This window comes from Dicentrarchus labrax, unplaced genomic scaffold (assembly GCF_905237075.1).
Source record: "Dicentrarchus labrax unplaced genomic scaffold, dlabrax2021, whole genome shotgun sequence".
NCBI lineage: Eukaryota > Metazoa > Chordata > Actinopteri > Moronidae > Dicentrarchus > Dicentrarchus labrax.
This window is the reverse complement of record NW_026136708.1, coordinates 7,887,799-7,911,432: the sequence shown is the minus strand read 5'-3', so window position 1 is coordinate 7,911,432 and position 23,634 is coordinate 7,887,799. Positions and strand designations below refer to the sequence as shown.

General features: G+C 40.8%; 1 protein-coding gene across 5 annotated transcripts in view; it reads left to right on the top strand.

Annotated features, from left to right (window-relative positions):
* Window positions 1-22,475, top strand: part of pak5 (p21 protein (Cdc42/Rac)-activated kinase 5) — a 63,011-nt gene extending 40,536 nt beyond the window's left edge. For all 5 annotated transcript variants that reach the window (XM_051408257.1, XM_051408254.1, XM_051408256.1 and 2 more), the window contains 9 exons: window positions 7,633-8,472; window positions 12,107-12,316; window positions 12,656-12,797; window positions 12,885-13,039; window positions 14,689-14,822; window positions 18,477-18,603; window positions 19,119-19,244; window positions 19,339-19,473; window positions 20,520-22,475. In XM_051408257.1, coding sequence (XP_051264217.1) covers window positions 7,633-8,472; window positions 12,107-12,316; window positions 12,656-12,797; window positions 12,885-13,039; window positions 14,689-14,822; window positions 18,477-18,603; window positions 19,119-19,244; window positions 19,339-19,473; window positions 20,520-20,675 — 2,025 coding nt within the window. In that variant the 3' untranslated portion in view covers window positions 20,676-22,475. The remainder of the gene's footprint in view (window positions 1-7,632; window positions 8,473-12,106; window positions 12,317-12,655; window positions 12,798-12,884; window positions 13,040-14,688; window positions 14,823-18,476; window positions 18,604-19,118; window positions 19,245-19,338; window positions 19,474-20,519) is intronic.
* Window positions 22,476-23,634: the final 1,159 nt, after the last annotated feature.

The window sequence follows — 23,634 nt, the reverse complement described above, 5'->3', positions numbered from 1 at the left end:
CAAAGCTCTTCAATCTCCTTTTTGACTCTGTTTTAATAAGAGTGAACCCTCTTAATCTCCCTTTATATTCCTTGTTTTCAAAGTTTTGTTAGAGGCTTGTATAGTTTCCCTTCCCTTGTTCTTTTGTGCATACAGACATGCCTGTATTTGCTGAAACATTTGCTGTAAGACATTAAAAGGCTTTAGGTGAATTATTGTCAAGTCTGATGATATCCACCTATTCAATGAAGTAGTGTAAAGCCTCTCCTCAGCATGTTGAGATGATGGTTATTAACTACTGTAACTAACAGGCAGCAGGATGGCCTGAGGAAACAGGTCAGCTCACAGCCTATTAATCATGGAAACACTCCAAAATCCACTCCTTGAATAATCCTGTTCATGTTTGCTAAGACCCCGTCTGTAGTTCCACTAATAACATGTCAAGAAATCAGTGAAACTGTTCTGTGAAATCCTCCGCTAAGTAATACAGGTGGGTCAAATTGTCAGCCTGTGTACTGATCCGAGGTCATATTTGACTGGGTTTTGAGGTCAGGATTAGTCGTTCTAATTAATAACTGAGATCCAAGATATGTGCCTCAGGGAATCTTATTACTAGAAGCCTCACTGTACTCTATCCCTTAATCAGTGAAATTAACATCCACATCATTTTAATTCACCATTATTTCACTGACATTGAAGCTGGTTCAGATATGACATACTAAATCAGACCAGCAGAGAGCAGCAGAGCACCAGACACTTCCTGTTTCTCCCACATTACTACACACAAAACATTGCAGCCATGGGGAGAAGAACTTTCTTGCTCATTTTAACATTGTTTGATACTAAAACATTTGTAATTACTTTGGGTACAATTACATTTGTGCCTGGATAACTGCTATAACCACTGTTCTGAGCAACAATCTATTTTTAATTGGCTTTCAGGAGGTTATTATCAGAATACTGGATTCACCTCTGCAGCTGTGTTCCTTTAAATGAACTCAAACTTTAACAGTATTTTAAATGATAAAGTGGCTCTGGCCCGATTCCTCCCTCTGCATGTCGAAGTGTCCTTGGACAAGAACACCAAATTGCTAATGATTCTGTGCCATTGGTGTGTGAGTGTATATGGATGGGACAGTTTATGTTTCTGATGAGCAGTTGTGTATGAATGGGTGAATGTGACATATATGTAACTATATAAACGCAGTCCATTTTACCATTTCCTTGTTTAGACTAAACAGCAAGTCTGTGTTTGTATTTAAACTAAAACATTTTCTAAATTTAAGAGCGTTTTAAGTTAGAAACAATGGGCTTTAGAAAATACAGAGAGATTGACTAAAAAGATTTCAGACAAGATTTCAACACTCTGCTCATATTTACATATTAACATTAATTTGTATTACATTTATAATTGTTACACACCACCTGTCTATTAGAAATATGTAGTCATATGTTGAAAAACAATGCAAATTACTATATTAATTAATTTGATAATACATTGATACATTATTCTGAATGTGTTAGGTGACATTATTCCTTATCATTGTAGATTCATCCTAAAATATTTCATTAAATAAACAGTATAGTTGATAGTTGAGCTTAAATTACATTTAGCTAAAAAAAAATCAAGTATAACCAGACCCTTATAGTCATCAAACTTCCTCTGCTCGTAATGGAAGGTTTCAGTCAAAAAATGTAAATCAGGAAAAATCACCTGACAAATACTTGTGCTTTGAAGTACAGAGAAGTTGTTTAATTCCTGACTAAAGAGCAGTTACAGAATCAAAATCAAATGAAATAGCAGTGCAGTGGAGCCATGCAGCAATGGAGCCCCTCCTCCTCCTCCTCCTCCTCCTCCTCCTCCTCCCCCTCCTTCCCCTCCTCCTCCTCCGACCCCTCTGTTGTCCCGGGACCCTAAAATTTTTCATTAAATAAACAGTATAGTTGATAGTTGAGCTTAAATAACATTTAGCTAAAGCACTTTGTTGCTTTTACAACTTCCATCCAGCAGAGAGAGCTAGAGGATAAAAACAACTTTATCTTGCTGCTTCCCTGAATCGTTTGAGATTATACATTTAAATCCTTGTGATGTTTGCTGTGAATTTATGCATTGTTGTTGAAGATATGAGCCCTTGCATTGTACAGTATCACCTAAATCAAATAGGAGGCTGATACAGAACAGTGATTTTTTTATCACTCTGTGAATGATGGATGTTTTGTTTTATTAAATCAATTTCTTTACTATTTGTTTATGTGCCGGTAGTGGCAGCTACTTTATTTGATCATTCATTAATCAGCACTGTGGATTATATTTGGTCCTTAAAGAGACACTCAAAGGAGAGTCGTGAGTAGTCTCTTTGTCTGCTGCCTCAAGGGCTCTCTGATGTTATCTTTCTCCGACGGCCGTGAATAAGCTCCTGTTCACAAATTGGTCACTGATGCAGAAGGATACTGCACTTGAGGAGCAGCGATGGCAGCAGTAGTAGTAGAAGTGTGTGCTGACCGTGTTTGTGTGTGTATGATTACCCACGCGTGCTTGTTCTCTGCAGTGTGAGTCGTGACAGAGAGATTTACAGAGTAGAGATGGTGCCTGGGATTTAATACAAAAGGCGGGAGGAAGAATAGTGCGATGCCTGGATGGAGGAAGATTTCTGTTTTACTAAGACACGCACAATAGTGTATTACAGCATGTCAGCAAGCATGTTGCAGTGAAAAACATCATTTCTATGTGGCTGCATTCTGGCAGGACTGAGAGTTGAGAGTGGGTGTGTTGTGTAGGCGATGTTCTGTTGGTGTGTGTGTGTGTGTGTGTGTGTGTGTGTGAGAGAGAGAGAGAGAGAGGAGGCAGAAAGAGAGAGTGGGGGTGTGGTAGGTGATGAGCCTTCATGTGTGACTAAAGACTCACAAATGGGAGGAGTTACACCTCATGCCTGTGTGTGTGTGTGTGTGTGTGTGTGTGTGTGTGTGTGTGTGTGTGTGTGTGTGTGTGTTATACAGAGGGCTAGTAGTTCCCATCCTATGTTTAGACCATGCAGGTAAAAGTAAGTCAATTCTGTGAAGCAGAAAGTCCACACACCAAACATTATTGGAAATAAGTAACATTGGTGGATCAGCAGAAAATTCATTTTATTGGGTTTTTACTGTTTTTACTGTCAATGTCAAGGCTCGAAATCGTTGTTTTGGGGGGGTATTTCATAGACTAAACTTTTAATCAATTAACTGATACTAAAAATAAATAGCTAACATCACAATGGGCAACGTCTGTAGACCGTCTGTTTTTACATCACATTGACATCATGGTCAACTAACTAGCTGTTCTCCTGATGAAAACCTGTTTGGGTCTACTCTGTACTTTGTCCTATGTGTGTATCTACACCGAATCATTTATTTTCTTCAAAATTTGGCTGTATGATGTTGAACAAAAATCTCCATGTAAGCTAATTTTCAACACTAAAGTAAGCTTTAGAAGAGCATATTACTCTCCAAACATTATCTGAAAAATGTAAAAAAAAAAAAAAATTAAAAAAAGAGAGAAGAAGCTTGGCAATTATCCATTTTGTAGTTTATTTAGCACATTTTAAAGGTTTTCATAAGAAAAAAAGAGGCTAGTATATTGAAATAGTGTGCCAGTGATCAGACAACAACTCTTACAAACTGATCAAGTATAACCAGACCCTTATAGTCATCAAACTTCCTCAGCTCGTAATGGAAGGTTTCAGTTAAATGTAAATCAGGAAAAATCACCTGACAAGTACTTGTGCTTTGAAGTACAGAGAAGTTGTTTAATTTGCAGAAGATTGCTGACTAAAAAGCAGTTACAGAACCAAAATCAAATGAAACAGCAGTGCAGTGGAGCCATGCAGCAGTGGAGCCGCTCCTCCTCCTCCTCCTCCTCCTCCTCCTCTTCCGACCCCTCAGTTGTCCCGGGACCCTGCTGGCCAGTGAAGCGCAGCCTCGAAACCAGGGTTCTAGCTAGGAGTCACAGGAAGGGCAAGCTCATTAATTATCTCTCCCTCTCTTCCTCCCTCCATCCTCCCATCACACCCTCCCTTCATTACCAGCAAGGTTAATCCCCCCTTATCTCCCAATGAGCCTCATTTTTCATGGCTCCCTGTCTACGACACTTCCTCCCTCCCTTCCCTCGTCAACCCCTTTTCCATCCCTTTCTATTCCTCTTTCTCTTCCTTCACAGTTGCTCCTCAGAGTTTCTTCTTCTGCTTTTCTGTCGCTAGTTTTGCCTCATCCCACCTAGTTTGTTTTTCGTCGCTGCTCCCACAAATATTCTTTATTTCCTCTGCTCTGTCATCTCCCCTTTCCTTTCCCCTCCTCTCGCCTGTGCTTACCTTGAACAGGCCGTAGTGAGTGGAGAGAGTAGATCTATTACAGCTTATCACTAAAAGACAGGCCAACGCCGCACGCCGGTGAAATATGGCTGCTGTCACAGCCACCGCCGAACACGACCCGTGCACAGAGCTCGCAGAGCTGTAAGGACAGGGGGAAGAGGGGGGAGGAGGGTGGATGGGGTTACGGAAGCCAGTATCAGCCCCCTAACTCAAATTAATGGAAAGATTTTCAGGCTTGATGCCGACCGTTTGACAGTGATTTGGCACACAATTAACCTTGTCTCCCTCTCCCCTCTGTACTCTCATCACCTCCTCGGCTTCATTCACCGCCTTGTTTTCCCCGACTCTCTCTATCCCCTGTACCTGTCACGCTCCTTGACACAGTCTTATTGATTATGAACCAAATGGGGATGATGATGTTTTATTAGATAACTGACACTCCCTACTGTTGTATGCCAATTGAATTAGCTCTGAATCACCAACATCCACGTAGCGTAACATGATGTGACTTGGCCTCATTTTAGATTTCACACAAAGCACACCATTCACAAATTCACTGCACAAGTGTGAGAATAGTTCTCATGACAATACCATAGCATTGGTGGACGACATCAATGTGACCTGAGCATTATTTTTACGGGAAATGCAGCTTGACAACATGAAGAGCAGACCACTGGGATTTCTTTTCATGAGTGTATGACTTGTGATTTTTTTTTATGTCAGCCCAAGCCTGCTCTGTGTACTGCAACATCTGTCCAAAGAATGATGGATTTCCACTCACCGACCTGTTTAAAAGACCATCCGTCCTGCAGCCCCTGCCTCTCAGCTAGACTTTACTCACTGCTTTTATAGGCCATTTCACCTTGGGTTCCAGGTCACGGTACCAAACAGCCTATAGCTCTCAAACAGAGGAGAGCAACTGGAGTGTTAAAGAGGGACAGGGGAGGTGTATCAAGAAACGAAATAGAAGAGATGATGTGTGAAAGAACCAGCTTTAGTAATAGGAAAGGCTGGTGTAGAGGCTTTATTGTAGTCTGAAACAAGTGCATTCAGCTCTTCAGAGAAAGCAACAAAAAAAGAAAGAAAACTAGTAGGGACAGTTTAAGTAAGAAGTAAAAAAGTTTAAGAAAGTGTTAGAAATAAGAGGAAAAAGGTAAGTTACCACAGCAGCCCCTGTGATTTGTTTAAATTGCTATCATGAGCTAACAGCATGCAAACAGTTGATAAGTGTTGATTGTGGTGTAGATTTTAGTGTAATCTTGTGCCACAATCTCATATATAAATGAGATGGGAAGAAGGGAGTGTGTTTGTAGTGACAGTTTGCAGTTAGCTAAGGGAAGGAGTCTTGATGTATGTCTGTGTCAGCACAATGTTGCTGAGAGTTGATGATTATCCCAGCTTCTCTGAGACTCTGCCTCAGCACATGTGACATGGACGAACTACAGCGGGGACAAGTATGACAGTTGTGTGACAGACAGCGAGGCATGAGCGCTGTCAAACTGTGTCAAAGAACTTGCTGATGTGACATTGTTGGGTCTAAAAGTAAGATTCAGCAAACACCTTCAGTGGTGGAAAAGACTAACAAATATACATGTGAATAATACAAGGGGTTTACTATTGTAAGCCTTATCAAAATTAACAAGATGCTAATCTCCAAAGAGGTTAGTTTATGTCAGATTTGATTCATTTCAGTTGACATAGTTTCAGTCCTCAGATCTAATTCAGACTCACTTTGAAACAATCAGCAAAAACACACCTCTAAAGAAAAGCTTTCAATAATAGAAAAGTAAGAGATTTGATTGTTTATTAAATGTGAACTAACAACCACTGTATCCAGTGTACATCACACTGTAAGTGTGTGCAGTAGATTTCTAACAATGGCTGTCTCAGTGGGAATTTAATAACTGTCCCTGTGGAACAGACATGCTGGGTTACAGTTAGCTAATTTAGCTACTTGAATTCAGTTCAGCTTTATTCTTCTCCATTGCTCCAACTTTAACAAACCCCTTCAAGGCAATATCATTTTTAGAATTTTTTACAGGCTCCTGAATGCCACATGAGTTAGCATTGACAGGTGGGCGGGCAATTTTTGTGGATAGAGAGCAAAGAACTGACTGAGACTATAAAAACATCAAGGTGCAAATACACTAAATGCCTAAAGTATGATGGACACTTTCATGAAATACACCAAGCATGTTAATCCAGGTAAAAGCAATGTGAGAAATGATACTTGAGGTACTTAGAGGCTATAATGCAAGGAAAACACACACTAAAATTTAGCAGTTTTGTTTGATCATTACAAAAAGCTCTCAGATAGATTATGTAAGAGTTTGAAATTCAAATAATAATCCCTGAAGCTTGGTCTCCTCTCAGCTCTCAGTAGTCACGCAACATGTTTCCATTGTTCTAATGCAGTGTTTCCTGTAATGTCCAAGTGGTAGAGAGACAGGCTGGCGAAAGTTGCGTGCCTGGGTTTGGCCATCACTCTCATGATTTTCAATGTATGGAGATGGTGACCCTCACAGTCCATACCACAAAAACAGCATGTACGTGCACACACATCATGGATACAGTGTAGTTCAGTGAGTATTGCTACAGCACCAGTTACCCATGACTCACGACACATCCGTGTAAAGGGTTTAACACAAGGTAGGAGGGGATAAGCAGCACCCCTGATGTTTAAGCTGCCTTTGCTTTGAAGCAGATGTGAGTATGTGTGTTCTGTCTCTCTCTCCCTCTCTGTCCTCCACACTCTCTCTTTGGTTTGTGTGTGCAAGCGCATGCTGGTGCACTCATGCACCTCACAAGCGCTAAACCAAGACTATTAATGTATCCTGATCAGCCTACTGAAAATGAAGCTAATCTGCTGCGAGGGAAATGGGGCAGGAATTAGCTCTTTCAGTCCACCAGTGGTTTCCTTTTAGCATCTGAGGTATCCCGCCATTTATCTCCATGCATTTTCTAGCTGCATCCCAACTCATAGCAACTAGTGGTTGTGTAGACTGATGCCTGCCGTTCTTTCAAATGCCAAATACTGGCATTCATTTATTGCAAGTGATGATTAATTTCATACTTGTCACAAAGCCCTGATACACATGAATTGAAATTCCAGCCTGAAAATTGGCGTGTTTTTACTTAACTGAAGTTGATTAAACAGGAATTTCAATTCATCTCATTCAGTTTTCAGCCAGGAATGATTAAACTGAAATTGAATGTACTGCAACCCAAAGTATCAGGGCTATTTCCATGAAACTCTCAGTCAGCAGACTCTCTTGTATGTAAAGTGTAAATGTGTTTGTCCTTCTCATAGACCATTGTTCGAGGGAACCGGCCACCCAAAGATGCGTCCATCAATGGCCTGTTGGAGGAGTTTGACAACATCTCAGTAACACGCTCCAACTCCCTGCGTAAAGAGAGTCCACCAGGCCCCCACCAGGCTGGAAGCAGCTCCAAACCTTCCAGCAGTGGTCATCCCAATGCCCCGGAGGAGAATGGATTCAGCCATTACTACTCCCGCTACTCTTGTGACCTAGACACCTCCAGCAGGGACTTCTCTCTTGATCCCAGCAGGCCAGGCTTCTCCATAGATGGGGACTGGGCAGTTGGGAGGCACTATCGATTCACCAAGCAGAATGGTCACTCACACCCCATACGCAGCCCCTTCTACCCGGATGCCATGCCCCAAAAATCAGACTATGGCAAGCTTCCCCCGGACTACCACACATACCTGGAGAGCAAAGGGCGCTCAGCAGATGAGGTAGCCTCCACAGTGGGGAGTGGGGTGGGCTCCAGCGGTTACTATCGGGCGTCTGTGGGTGGCTCATCCAGTCAGGACTACCGAGACACTTCAGTAGGCACGCCATCTCGTGCCTCACTACACAGTGAGCAGATCAACTACCCAGACAGTGAGTGGAGCTACGGCGGCCTGCGAGACGAATATGAAAAGCGACCCAAGAGTTCCTATGTGACGCAGACCAGCCCCACACCGGCTATAAGGCAGCGATCTCGGTCAGGCTCTGGGCTGCAGGAGCCAAATGTCCCCTATGCAGCCAGCGGGGCTTTCAAGAACCCTCCACAGGCCCACCCATACAGCTCTTACACCTACCCTCGCCTCTCGGAGAGTCTTACTAACTCACAGACCCTAGCCAAGGTAACTACACCAAACACAAAAACTATGCATTCTAGTGTAATTGTGATAAGGAGTTTGACAGTGTTTACTCTAAACTGAAGAGCTTATTGTACAAGCCACTAAATGGGTACAGTGGCTGTCCACTGTTTCCACACAGTGCTTCACACATCCCTGACAAGCCCGTAGAAACATTTCAGAGAAAATTACACAGACGTATCCCCACATTTAGTCCCACCTCCCCCTGCAGTCCTTTTCTTCTTTCTCTGTATCTCTGTCATTCTTGCTCTATACATTTTTTCTGCCCTTCCTACCAGATGGATGGTGTCAGCTGTTAATGTACTCTTTCCTAAAGGGGGCAGGTGCTGCCACATACCTCTCTTCAATAGCCACTGTCTCTGCACACAGATCAATTAATGGTCATGCTGGCCATCGACCAGAAAGCTCTGAACTATAGAAAGAGTTACAGAGACTAGACAAAGAGAGGCACAAAGGAATGTAGAGAATGCAGAAGACAGAAGTGAGAGGCAGTAAAATGGTAATAATAAAAGTAAAACAGTATAAAATACCAGAACCAGATAGAATCAAAGTAGAGTAATAGTATGACTAAACCAGAGCAGAACTGCCATGTGTAATAATCTGCAACATTTTGATATTAATTGTATGGTTTTACTGTGATGAAATTATGTGAACTTAAAACATGAATATTATGTGAATATAAAAAAATGCAAAAAAGAGCAATTAAAAAATTAAATTCAGGCTTAGAATTTATCTTAAGCATATATGTATATATACAAAAAGACACACACATATATATGTAAATGATACAACCACCAAACCAACCAAACTGTTAAAATAATTAGAAACAGAGAAACAAAACTGAACAATGATATAAATCTGAAATGAAAATATTAAATAACAAATTTTCTTATTGGTATTAATATAATGTTTTGTTTCTTATAGCTTTGCAATTTGTTTGTAAGTGCACTGTAAGTATGTTGGCACTGGGAGATCGTGATGCAACCTCTGATGTGCTCCAGTGGAGCACTGGGGAGAGACTGAGAGACCCAAGAGATTCTTCCACACAGAGATTCCACAGACAAAAGCAAACAAACCCTCCATGCATTGGTGGCTGTGTAATGTGACCATATGTTTCCACTATAACTTACTCGTGGTGATTCTTTTATACCAATATTATTATTTGCATTTGCTACGGTAGAAGACATTAGAATAGGTTAGACAGTAGTAGGGGGTAAAAGATGCTACTAGACAGTGTAACAGAAGGGGTAAGACACGAGAAGAGTGGTGTCTGTAAGATGTTCTTACATTTCTCTATATATTGTGTATATCATTCTCCAAAGATTTCAGTGCCCCATTAGGTCCATTATACAGGTGTACACAGGGTACCGCTATCACAGCTCTGCACCATCCCTCCTTCACACACAGCAAGTCCAGTAGCTGAGAGGAAAACTGGGTTTGCTGATGTAGATCCCAGGGTGCCTTGATGAAAAACCATTTAACCTGCATGCTTCAGTAAATAGCCACTCATAGAAAAAAAACAGCCACGGAGAATGCAAGAGAAGCAGGATTGGAAGTGATGCCGGAGTAGGTCATTTTTTTTTAACATTTTGTTTATTATTACCACTTTTTGAAGCGTCGTGCTTGAGGAAGCACATTTGCTTTACTGAAAATGTACAGTATGTGTAAGGAATGTCAACATTTAAGACTTAACAGTGCTTGAATATTGATGCTTACAATGCTAAAAATTCAAACACCATCAGACTATATTTGGTGGATTGTTAACATTGGATTTTATATTGTAGGTATTGTTTTGGCAAATCTTCAATCAAATTAAATATAGGCCATAGTGAGGAGCTGGCTGAGGAATCAATGCTCCCTAATTTGCCTTTGTTTGGAGATTTTGCAGCAGTGGTAAGAAAAAAAACAAAAAAAAACAAGGAGTCATCTGGCAGCTTAAGAATCACTATTCTTCTCGGCTCATGGACCTTGTAACAAACCCACCCCTCTCTCTCCTCTCTTATTCTCTCCCTTGTCTTCTCTTTCCCTCATTCAGCCCACTCACACCACTGAAGTAAATCCTTCTTTTTCCCTGCTGTTGTTGGGAGCCAGTGGGGATGTAACAGTAGACAGCACGGAGACTTGGCCACACACAGACACACAAAGATACAAACACACACTCTCCCTTCCTCTCTCTCTTCCTTCCTCTCTCTCTCTCTCTCTCCCTCTCTCTCTGTATTTTGTGGCGCAGCTCTCGGTGACAAATTGATGTTGCGGCACTTTCCCTTTCTGCAGCCTTAGCATAAAACTGGCCGAACGATGTTCCACCGCGGAATTCAATTTCACAGTTGAGTTAGGTTGTTGATTACCCTGCCAAACTCAGATTAATGCGCGTTTAACCAACATGGATCAGGAGACCCTTGGCTGACAGCCAGCCAGCGGTGCTGGCCATTGATAGGGGGGCGCAAGACTGGGCCGTCCCAGCAGCAAGCCCCCCCCCCCAAACCTGCCTGAGAGTGATTGATTAAAAGAGTTCACACCATGTAATTATACACCATCCCGACACATCAATGCTCCTCCTCCTGCCCTGTCTATCCATGTGTGTGCGAACATGTGTGTGTCTCTTTGTGTAAGTGTACAGAGAAAGAGTGATAAGCACAGAGAGAGAAACAAATAAAAGAAAAAAGAAAAAGAGGAGTTTCTTTTATTATCCTCTCAGTCTTTTGAGAGAAAAATCATGCTGTTTAAGGAGCATTTTTGGCAGGTGTGGTATAGGTAATTTAATTTAATCTCTGCAGGGAGGCGGCAGTTTGCTCCGCCACTGTCTGTAAACCCAAACAAATTTCTATTTTTTATATTACTTTTCTCGGGCCAACTATTATACTGTACATTAGACATGCCAATGACGATTAAATGCCAGCAGTATTTTGCACCTATCTCCTATTTTTAAGTAGCTGTGGATTTTTACACATAAGATGTGCAGGTTCCACGTAATATGACATAGCACATAGATGGTAACTATAAAGTTCTGAGTTATGAAATGGTATGGTCATTTGTGGTTTGAGATTCTCTTCAAGGTTTTCCTGTATATGTGTGTACGCCAGGCGTATTATGAGTCAGACCAGTTCAGCTGAGTCATACAACCAAGCTTTTAATAGGTCTCTCTGAGTTAAGCTCTACATTCTCACTGTGTGTGTTTTGTGTGTGTATACTAGTATTCAGGCTCCCACACTGCTTTAAAGGAGACTCAGGTGTTTCTAGGATCTTAAGGCAGAGGCGTGTCCCAGATCCAAATGCTCCCTGGGCTCCTGGTTGATGAATGGAGTAGTTGAGGAGCATTGTGGGGTGGTAATGATAAAGTACGGCCCCTGTCCTGTGGACTAAATGCCCTATGTTAGGTTTGTTGAGAGGTAATGTAGCTGCAGACATACCTGGAAGTAGAGTTGGCATTTTACTGTGGACAGAGTGTGTGTTTGTGCAGTCACATTGATGCATCCAACACAGAAACATCCTTCAGTAACTCAAGAACACTATGCCAATGCATGAAGTACACACACGTCTCAGAGCCTGTGTAACTGGTTGTTTCTTAAACATTTCATCCACCAGTCAAATAACCTTGTCCTTGTGTTCTCTTCTCCAGGGTGACTATGAGCATCCGTTACGTGACAGCAGTCCGCAGGTTACGGGTGGTGACACCTACCCCCGAGGGCCTCTTAAGCAACCACAGAGCCACACCAAGCCTCCTGGCTACCCCCCAGTACACCTGCCCTACCCTCCTGTCTTTCACCATTACAAACCTTCACCTTACCACCACCCCCCCTCCCAGCCTAGCCCACCATACACCCCTCAGGTACAGTTTGTATATATACTACCAGAAATTTTACCAGAAAACCATGTATCTCCAAATTCGGTGTCTTGAATAATTTAGACAAACTGTAATATTAAGTATTCCTTTCCTTGGAAATTATTCCACTTCTTAAGCCAAATAAACCATAGAAAAACCCATAGAATTCTCTGAAGCTGATACTGCTGAAGATACATGGTTTTCACAGGACATCAACAATTGTGCTGTAGATTATGATTAGAAGGATGCATTTTATGTTGTTTGGGAAGTCACTGTTTTAATTAAATACAGCCTCTCTGTGTATCTCTCTCATTTTGTATGTCTGTGTTTTTCTTTTAAACACAGGGGGCCTATTCACAGCCTTCATCACCCTACATCCCCCCGGGGGCCTACCCACCTCCTTCCTGGGGGTCCAGCTCCGACACTCAACCCTCCAGAGTCTCTCATGAGCAGTTCAGAGCTGCACTTCAACTGGTAGTCAACCCAGGTGAGAAATGGACAATAAAAGATGGCCCTGAACATAAACGTTTCTGTTTTCGCATCAAAATTGAGCTGTGTTTGCGTTTGCCTACAGGCGACCCGCGGGAATACCTGGACAGCTTTATCAAAATCGGCGAGGGCTCCACGGGTATCGTATGCATCGCCAGCGAGAAACACAGCGGCAAGCAGGTGGCTGTGAAGAAGATGGACCTCAGGAAACAGCAGAGGAGAGAACTGCTCTTTAATGAGGTGTGAAAGGCTGACAGAGATGAGGCGTAACTGCAGTACACTTATCTCACACATGCTCACACCTAAAGCAGTACATTTTCACACTGACTAGATGTTATTTGTTTATACATCAACACATTTACTGTTCTGGTTTTGTGTTTTTTGCATGTGAGAATTAGTAGAGTATTTATTATGTTGTACTGCTACTGAAGGTCATTTTGCCACAAAAATTCCCCACATATGAGATGAGAGCTAGCATTTGTCACCGCTTGTTGATAGTTCGAACAAGCAGCAGAGATGAAATAGTTTTAAATAGCATCATTAAATGTGGCTCATTTTGTGCCAAATAGATAAAAATAAATCTCACCATCCCACAGCAAAACAGTAGGTTGCTTATTAACTAAAAAAATGAGTTCAGTTTGCCTCTATTTCCCTGAAATATACCCATGGCAATCAAACCACTAGCAAGTAAACTATACCATGGCTTTCGGGGGAGCTCACTTTTTCCAACTGTGGTTGGGGGGTGGACTGACCATGACACACAGTATGCTGACTTGAAAATAGAGAAATGAATAATGGCAATTTGGCGTATAGACTGAGTGGGACTAGCAGTTTATTTTCTGTTTATTTTCTGGACTGAAGTTAATAGTATTGTGCAGCCACGCTTCAATGGTGATGGCAAGAATAGCAGTATCTTTATTAAAGTGAATTAGTGATGAATCACCCTCATGCACAAATTATACATCAATAGTTGCCCAAGTTTCCGCATAATCCATGATGATGAAGATATAGAAAATAAGAAATGCATGGCAAAAATAGCATATTGTTAATATTTTAGAGAGGCCCCATAATTTCACAAATTATGTTTTTAGGGGGAACTCATGTCTCACCCTGCCACTAGCAAATTTTTACATCTGTAATTGCATTTCTTTTACCACAAATTAAGTAGTGCTCACACCTTAGCAAGAAATGTATTCATAGCTGTTTCTATTTACCGTATGCTAATTATTGAAAAATGAGCTCTGTATCATTTGCACTTGCACTGAAATAAATCATATTTGCAGACAAACTTCATGATCATGAACTTCAAGGTCAAACCTTGGATTTCCTTTATCCAGCAATATTGAGTCTATTGTGGGCTCTCTCTCTCTCTCTCTCTCTCTCTCTCTCTCTCTCTCTCTCTCTCTCTCTCTCTCTCTGTGTGTGTGTGTGTGTGTGTAGGAGAAAGAGAAAGAGAGAATATATGCATATATATGTATGTTAGCACGTGTGTACAGTGAACACAGATGTGAAGCGGTGGGCGTTCAGCTGGGAACTAATTTGCTTTGTGTAATCCTATTAATTTGTAAATGTAACCCTTTTATAGTTAAGCCTCCAGAACATGTTCACATGAGAGATAGAAAAGTTAAATTAATAAATAATTGCAATGACATGGGCAAATTGAATAAATTATTGAAAATGGTTATTTCTTTATAACACGTATTAATTAGATTTTTGTTTGTGTGTATTGATATGAATACAGTATTAAATTTAGCAATTGATAATAATAATAATTGTGTTACATGTAATATCAGAATATATCATTTCATATATATCATGGAAGTTGTCATGTCAATAAAAATTGAACAAGGAGATATATAATTCAAGTAATTTCCTTCTCTGTCTTTTAGGTGGTGATCATGAGGGACTACCATCACGAGAACGTGGTTGACATGTACAACAGCTACCTGGTGGGAGACGAGCTGTGGGTTGTCATGGAGTTTCTCGAGGGTGGGGCACTCACTGACATTGTGACTCACACCAGGTAACTTTTCATGAATATAGAAATACAATATAAGATACTTAAGGGTACCAAAAATAGCAGCGTAAAATACTAAAATTATTATGGTGTAATGATGGTGTGGAAATAGTAATAAGACTTACAAAACAGCTATCAAAATGCATTTTTACATGAGGACAAGACCTGGAAGAAGGTATACTGCGCTCCATCACCCTGACACAACCCAAAACAAAGAATAAGAATTTTTTTACTGAACCTCCTCAGCCTACTTGAAACAACCAAAAGAATGGAATTATATCTGATTTAAATGCAATTAGTAAAATCTTAAAATCCCTTGTGAATCAGTTAAGGGATGCCAGAGTAAGAGTACCAGTTATAGTTATAGTTTAACATTTTAGAAAATGTGCGTATTTGCTTTATTCCCGAGATATAAATGGGAAGATCGATACCACTCTAATATCTATCCTTTAAATATGAAGCTACGCCTTTTTGTTTAAAGAAGACTTGAAACAGAGAAACATGTAGCCTGGCTTCGTCCAAAAGTAACAAAATCCACATATCAGTACCTCTAAAGCTTGAAAACTTTAAAAGTTTAAAAATGACCTTTTTTGGTTCCTTTCTCAAAATTATGTGTGTGTGTGTGTGTGTGTGTGTGTGTGTGTGTGTGTGTGTGTGTGTGTGTGTGTGTGTGTGTGTGTTAATGTCAGTTCAGTTGTGTTCAGTGATTTGGCTTTCGAGTGTGTATTTAAATGTTGAGACACACAGGGGAAGCAACCATGTGGGAGAAAGCCATGACTGACTACATGTAAAGTTCTGGTGATGGCGGTGACGTCAAGTGGGTTTAACTGGTAACTAGCAAAGCAAAGATTCGTTGTTAAAAAACATTAGGTTGTTTAATTTGCTCTGCATCATCAGAAACTTCACAAAGATGGATGATTTCTCAAGACAACCAGTAGAAAACAAGCAGACGGATTGTAATCCAGTCCTGCGTTTGATAGTTTTAGGATTATTGTTCTCCAACTTTCCCTAATTGCTTCTCTGTTGTTGAGTCGTGTTTCTAAGCTGCCGCCTCATTGTTTTAAGCTTACTTTGTGCTTGGTGTTTAATTACAGTCATTTGCGTGGAGTGTCAGCATTAGCACTGTGCGGTGTCGGATGCTAATAACACGCTTTGGTGAGGCTGAGCACCGCTGCTACCGTGAAGTATTTTGAACAGTCTCCCACACAGATGTTTGCCTGTTTGTGTGAGTGTGTGTGAGAGAGAGAGAGTTTCAGTGTGCATGAGTGCTTTTAGACATACTAATGGAAATCTCAGTAAAGAGGATATTATTGGGCACACATGTTCTCTCTTTTAACTCTCCACTTTTCTATTTTTCTGCTCTAAGTGCAAGTAAATGTATGTATGTTTGATATTCTTAATATCACCAATCAAAACAAAGGGACAAAGAAAGTGGGAAAAAACATGTTTGTGGAATTGAACTTAGTTGCTACATGTCATTAAAAGCTTGTTATTTAATCTAGTTAGCAACCATACAAATTGACCACTTGATAAAATGATTAGGCATTATACTGAATATATCTGAGGCGATTATATAAGGGATATGGCAGTGTGTCTTTTTCTTGGTAATTTCAGCTATATTTGTCCAGGTGAAAGCTTTGTGCTATTTCTGTTAAGCCTTTTGTCTAGGAAATAACTGCTGCCTGCCTCGCGCTGTGCAAGCCTCATCAGGTCTCTGGGTTGTTGGCAGCAAACGCACACACGCCGAGATACATGAACACACATGCACATCTGCGCAGACACGAGTCAGCAGTGGCAGAACGGACGTCCATGTTCCTGAACTATTTCACTCACGTTCAAATTTCAATTATACTTTAGAGTTTGCTAATGAGCTGCACTTCACAGGGATTTTATCCAGTGCGCAAAAGTATATGTATATGTGCTCGCTGGTGCTGTTGTGTGTGTGCGTGTGAATGTTTGTGTGAATGTAGGTGCATGTGTAATTCTCCTCCCCTTGGCAACCTGTACAGGCTCATTAAAACTGTTTTTTTTAGTTTGTGTTTGAAACAATTTTCTATTTCAGTGATCCTGTTTTCTGTTCTGCTTTGTGTGTTCGTTTCTGTCTGTGTGTCTGTGTAAGGGATGTAGGGGGTGGGGTAAAGGGGGACAGTAAGAGGTGAATTGTTTTTGCGTACACGTCTCCATCCCATTCACTTTGAGTTAGCCAGTTGTTTTCCCATTAGCAGAAGGCTCATTTATCTCTTGTGATTGTAAATGCATACATGTGTGACAATAAAATCTGCTGCAGTGTGTGTATCTATATGTGTGTGTGTGTGTGTGTGTGTGTGTGTGTGTGTGTGTGTGTGTGTGTGTGTGTGTGTGTGTGTGTGTGTATGTATGTGTGTGGCCTGGAGGTTGTTTCTCATAATGCAAGTTTTTAAGTGACTACTCCAACAGTGGGATCTTTTAGACTGAGAGATAAAATTAAAAGAGAGGTGTGTGTATAAATGTTGAGCATGTATGACCGTGTGTGTGTGTGTGTGTGTGTGTGTGTGTGTGTGTGTGTGTGTGTGTGTACTTTAATGTATATGCATGAACATGTACTTGTACTATGTTTCCTTGGTCTATGCCTGCAAATGAGCGTGTCTATTTCTGCACATGTACTGTATGTGCGCACACACACTCATAAACACACAGCATGGCCTGGCCAGCTGGGTCTAGATGTTGATGTTCAGTGGAGCTGCGAGTTTCTGTGTGAGCTCAGTCAGATGCACTGCATCGCCCCGTCTCTCCATATGGGACCCTCCTGCCTGCTCTGCACATCACAGCTATAGCCGCTGCAGGCTACAGGGGGATATTTCTGCTCCATCTTAGTTGTGTTCAACTGTAATCTCTTTGAAATGACAGCAAAGTCTGAAGCCAGACTCATCCATGCTGTAGCCGCAAGAAGTACCACCAAAGAAGTGTTATTACGTGAAATATTAAGATATACCCTCTTTTGGTATTGGCTGCATGGGCTTTGTGTTGTAGTCTCTTTGGAATTAGGGCAAACATTTTGAAATAGAAATGGATTATAATAATATAATATTCACTTTTTTAAAGATAATCTTAAAGATAGTCTTCCTCCCTCACACCTTTCCCTTTCCCACAATGCAACACAGAGAAGGAAAGTACAGACTAAATACAGAAAACATAGATTGAAAAGATTGTGTAAACTGTGTACACTAAACTAAATTAATACAATTTTAAAGAAAAATGAAAAATGGAATAAAAAAAGATTATAATTATTAGCAATAACAATAACAATAAATTTAATAATGTAAGTATGACAATAAATATAATTTAATTTATACAACAAGTAAAAGTAAGTGACTACAATAAAAGTTCATGAGATGACATGGGATAATAAAGTGTGTGGAATGCTACAATAAATAATAATAATAAATAATGTATAATAATAGCAGGACAGTAAACAATAAAAAAAAGTGCCTCCACCCTTACCTCAGCCAAAAGACCCCTTCCCAGCATGATAGTTTTTGTACAGTCCCTAATTGTATAGTATAGTATAAAATTACGCTTCTCATCACATTTCAACATGTATAAAATGGTCCTATTTGTTCTTGTACTGTTAAACTCATTGCTGACACGTATTTGTGTATTTGTGTGTGTGTCTCCTCACAGGATGAATGAGGAGCAGATTGCTACAGTGTGTTTGTCGGTGCTGAGGGCTCTATCGTACCTGCACACGCAGGGCGTCATCCACCGCGACATTAAGAGCGACTCCATTCTCCTGACCAGTGATGGCAGGGTAAGTGCACATGATGGGTGTGTGTGTCTCTTCAGTATATGTATGTTTAGATATATTATTCATTCACACTCCTCCCTATGGGATGTTATTAAACCGGAAAAACAGGGATCTTATTAATACTCCAGGTATTAATAACCAATGTTACTACCGTTGTTCCTGTCACTGGTAATTTCAGTATAACACACACACAGTCTCACACACTCACTGACCTTCTTCATGGTGCCACTCCTGCCACTTGTCAACAGCCAGTGCCAGAAACTCATCATCATCAATTACTCCTCGTGCCCCAGTAATTAAATCCCGCCTAATGCCTCCTAACGAGCTAGTAAGACGTGATTAATTAAAGGATAATTAACCACTAATACGGGAGATTAGTGTCTTCTATGAAAGCTCTTCATCACAATGGGTCAGTGCACTTCTTGACATCAAACATAAAAGGTTCTGACCTAATCCACTCTGTCCACAAACCTACATGATAGAGAGTGGGATCTGAAGGTGTTGGTGTGTGTTTGCAGATCAAGCTATCAGACTTTGGCTTTTGTGCCCAAGTTTCCAAAGAGGTGCCGAAGAGGAAGTCCCTTGTGGGTACGCCCTACTGGATGGCACCAGAGGTCATCTCTAGACTACCTTATGGGACTGAGGTGAGGACGACACATAAATTGATCCACACTAAGAGCAAGAGAGCCTTATGTTTGTGTACTCTCTATATATCTATATATCTTTGTCTGTGTCCAGGTGGATATCTGGTCTTTAGGTATCATGGTCATCGAGATGGTGGACGGAGAGCCTCCTTACTTCAATGAACCCCCTCTGCAGGCCATGAGGAGGATACGAGATAACCTGCCCCCACGGCTAAAAGAGTCGCACAAGGTAAGAAAGACTTCAGTGCAGGGTTTACGACCAGGAAGCACAGAGGAAGGAAGTTTAAAAAATAAATAAATAAATCATGATTAATTAAATGAAAAATAATACATCCCAGCAGTTTGTATGGTTGCTCTAAATTACCAACATTCATACTGACATAAACATTTGTACAGACACTAACTGTCTGTGTATCTGGTCACTGCAATTAAACCTTGTGGAGCAAAAACAAAAATGTATGGCATGAACTGTCATAGAGTAGCAAAGAGAGTGGAGACAAAAGTATTTAAAAATGTTAAATTTGATAACTGTAAACAAACTGTAGTGTAAGCCCGCTATTAGCAAGGCACTACACAGAACACCAATCAGTACACTGGCTGGGTGTCTTTAAATCAGACAGAGAGGTTTCTTCCGCACCAGAATCTCTGTAAAGCTGTACTTGGGCCAGCTTTGAGCTAAATGCTAATGTCAGCATGCCAACATGTTCACAATTACATTTGCAAATAATAATAATAAAATATATAATGTTCACCATGTTTGGTAATTAGCACTAAACACAAAAAGTAAAGCTCAGGCAATTATTATGGCCATAGACCAAAGGACAAATTCTGATTTTGACTTGATGAAGGTGCTAGATGGAAAGTAAAGTTATTTAACTTCATCCTGAGGGGGAAATTTTATGACAATCCATCCAGTAGTTGTTGAGACATTTTACTAAAAACATCATATGTCAGCTTTGTGGTGGTATGAGAGGGAAAGATCATCAAAGTCATTAGGATTCATTCTCTGGGTACCATGAATGTGGTGAGTTGACAGATTGACTATATGAGCCTGGCCGCTAGCATGGCTAATAATGTGCTTTCCATATTCTTAATACTGTGTTTTTAATTTGGCAAAGTTTCACTCAGATGCAACTGAGCTGATTAATGTTTAACACAAGTTCTTTATCTAAGATCTTTGCATAAATATTTGTGTTAGTAGTAAATGTCTCTTTGTTGCCTATAATCATAGATAAAATAAAGGGCCAGAATTAAAGCAGTTCTTTACCTCTTCAGGTGTCCTCGGTTCTGCGGTCCTTCCTGGACCTGATGCTGGTGAGGGAGCCCTCGCAGAGAGCCACAGCCCAGGAGCTCCTCCAGCACCCCTTCCTCAAGCTGTCTGGACCGCCTTCCTGCATTGTCCCCCTCATGAGACATTATCGCCACCGCTGACACGCTGGCCCAAAAAACCTGGCCTCCTTGACACTAAAAACACACACATACACACACTACCAGGGTGGCACTGCCCTCACCCAGCCAAAAACACCCCACCGTTTGGTGGCGCGCCACTAACACTCACACCTGTAACCGTGAAGTAGATTAGCTAGAGGAATATCTAAGAAATACATTTTAAAAAACACACGACAGAGAAAAGAAGAAAAAAAATCTCCTACTATTTTGAAACTATGAACTGGAGTAGAAGAGTGTACTGTGTCAGAGGAACTCCATCGTCGTCCAGTAGAAACGTGTGGGCTGGCTCGCCCTGCTGCACTCTTCTTTCTTCCTAGACTGTGAGTCTTCAGCTCCATGTAGAGTTGTAGTAGCCATCAGCGAGAGCTTCAGAGAGGTGTTGGCGAGCTGCTGGCGAGGTGGAGGGACCCTGGGGCCCCGGCACTCTGCTCCAGACCAGAGCAGCAGAGGGCAGAACAATCAGCTGCGTGCAGAGAGGGGTCTTTGACTGGTAATGACTGTTGTACGGCTGCTGCTGCGTCGTCAGTCAGTCCATCTGTAGGACGGGCTGCTCAGCTGGTCAAAACGGAGACAAGCTCTCTTGTATCTCTCCTCTCACACACTAACAGTGAAAATGTATTTTAGAGAAACTTGTAAGTTTTTCTGTACAGTTTTGATAATTTGCAGTATTTTATCGTGTCGTAACCATTGTGATATGAGCAGTATTAAATAGAGTTTCTGCAGAGATCTTTCCTACTGTTTATAATCCAGTTTTTGCTTAAAAATATAAGAGATATCCCAAATAAACCCACCTAAACCTAACTGTTACTAAAAATACTAAATATATTTATTATCTTACATTTGTAGACAGAACTTCCATTAAATGTTGGAAAAAAGGGTAATGTCAGAATTTTGTATGACGTTTTAAAGTATTTATTTATTTATTGGAATTGAAGGTTTATTTTTTGGTAGTGTGGCCTTTTTTTTTGTTTATTACGTTTTTTTTTTTTTTGTTGGGTTTTGATTTACATTTCTAAAAGCGCATCGGCAGACAGTGATATCAGTTGTTATATCATCCAAGCAATACACCCAAACGTATTTATGAAACCATGAAGCCCTGTATTTACGATACTGTAAAATCATTTAAATGTAGCACAGATTGAGTGGATTTGACGAGAAAAGATTTCTTCTACGCAGACCTGTTTTCTTTTTTATTAGGAGTCTCATCCTGTTTCTCTAAATGCTAAGAGGCGCCCATCCAAGACGCCCTCCTACCGCGCAGATTTTAGGATGCTGATAAAAGGTCTCGTTTTCTACTCACATCCTCACTGTCATCATCTCACTCCTTATCCCACCTCAGTCAGACACACACTCACTATCACTGGAACTGTGCTGCCATTCTCATCTCTGGTTGGACCGGGAGAACAGTGTAATCCTCCTCCCTGCATCGTTTTTACCCATCGTTCACTGTGATATGTAAATATGACTGTGCGTACGTGAATGTGAGCGTGCATTTGTTTGTGTTGTGTGTGTGTGTGTGTGTGTGTGTGTGTGTGTGTGTGTGTGTGTGTGTGTGTGTGTGTGTGTGTTTGTCTGTGTATGTCAAAGAGCAAAAGAGGTAGAGCGTGTTTATCTCTGTACAACATCTGAAAGCGTTCGTGTGTGTGTGCTGCTGACTAATCCTTGACAATGTGTCAAGACTTGAATGAGTAACACTTATCTGTGGTGTTGGCTTGTACAGTGATATTGCATGTTTGTTATCAGTGAAGCTGGTTTTAATTAAAAAACGCCCATAAAAACATTGAGATGTGTTGCATGGATTTTTCCTTCATCTCCCTCTACAGTCTCCTCTTCTTCTTCTCTCTCTGTGTCTCATATCAAGCAGAGATTTTTTTTTAAACAGCACACTTTCAGATTATTCAAGGGAGTTCCTTTCAGTCATCAACAGTTTATTTTCCCTTTATTGTTTGGGTCTTCCATATTCTCTAAATTCAACAGTTCTCATTCCCAACTATTTCACCCTAACTTCACCTCCGCACAGAGTAGCAGAGAGACACATCCATGGATCGGTGTTGCCATAACATATGAGGTTATTTCTCTTTCTTTCCTCTAAGCCATTTTCCTCTGAAACACCATAATGGGATATTGATTTAGCTTGGACAGAGAATGGAGCTTCTCTCTCAGGGACAAATACCTCTGCCGACAGCCCAGTAAATAAAGGCACAAGTACTGGTCCCCAGCGGGACTGCAGGGCATCAATGAGGATCAAACTCAAGACTATAGTCACTGAGTTAACATTAAGGTGAATAATGTAACACATCCATATATTCTCCAAAGACCACGCTCTACTGCTCCGAACACTTAGCTCCACATTAAAGTACAGGCGACTCAACACTGTGGATTAAAATGTGTGTGTTGGTGGTCTGGCCCTAGCTTCAATGACTATTAATTGCTTCCATGTTGTTTTTTCATTAGGTTTATATCTGTTTCAGAGCAGACCTCTCAAAAGATAGGGCCACTAGCTACCACTGAGGACAATGATTTGTGACTGATAATAACAAACTGAGAGAGTCAGTATTTTTTTCTGTGACCGTGTTTTTAGGCAAAACAGTTCAGCTGAGTCACAATAAAATGAAGAGATTTAATTTCTATAATTAAAATCTATTTTTAGCAATGTGGACAATTCTTTAAAAAGCATGATTTGACAATTTTTTTAGGGATATAAAATTTAAAGAAATAAATGTTTTTTTGTGTGTCTTAGGTCTACACTGCTTATATGTGTGAGGTGTGGCAATAGGGAGCTGGATACAGGGTGAGGTATTTCTATAACGTTATATATAAAGATATAAAGGTATAAAGCACTGCCTCAGTGGCGCTGAGGCCTCATTAATAACAATTGTTACACCTGTGTGTGTTTGCTGAACATTTACTGGATTTGAACCCCTTTCGACGACAAGTTTTA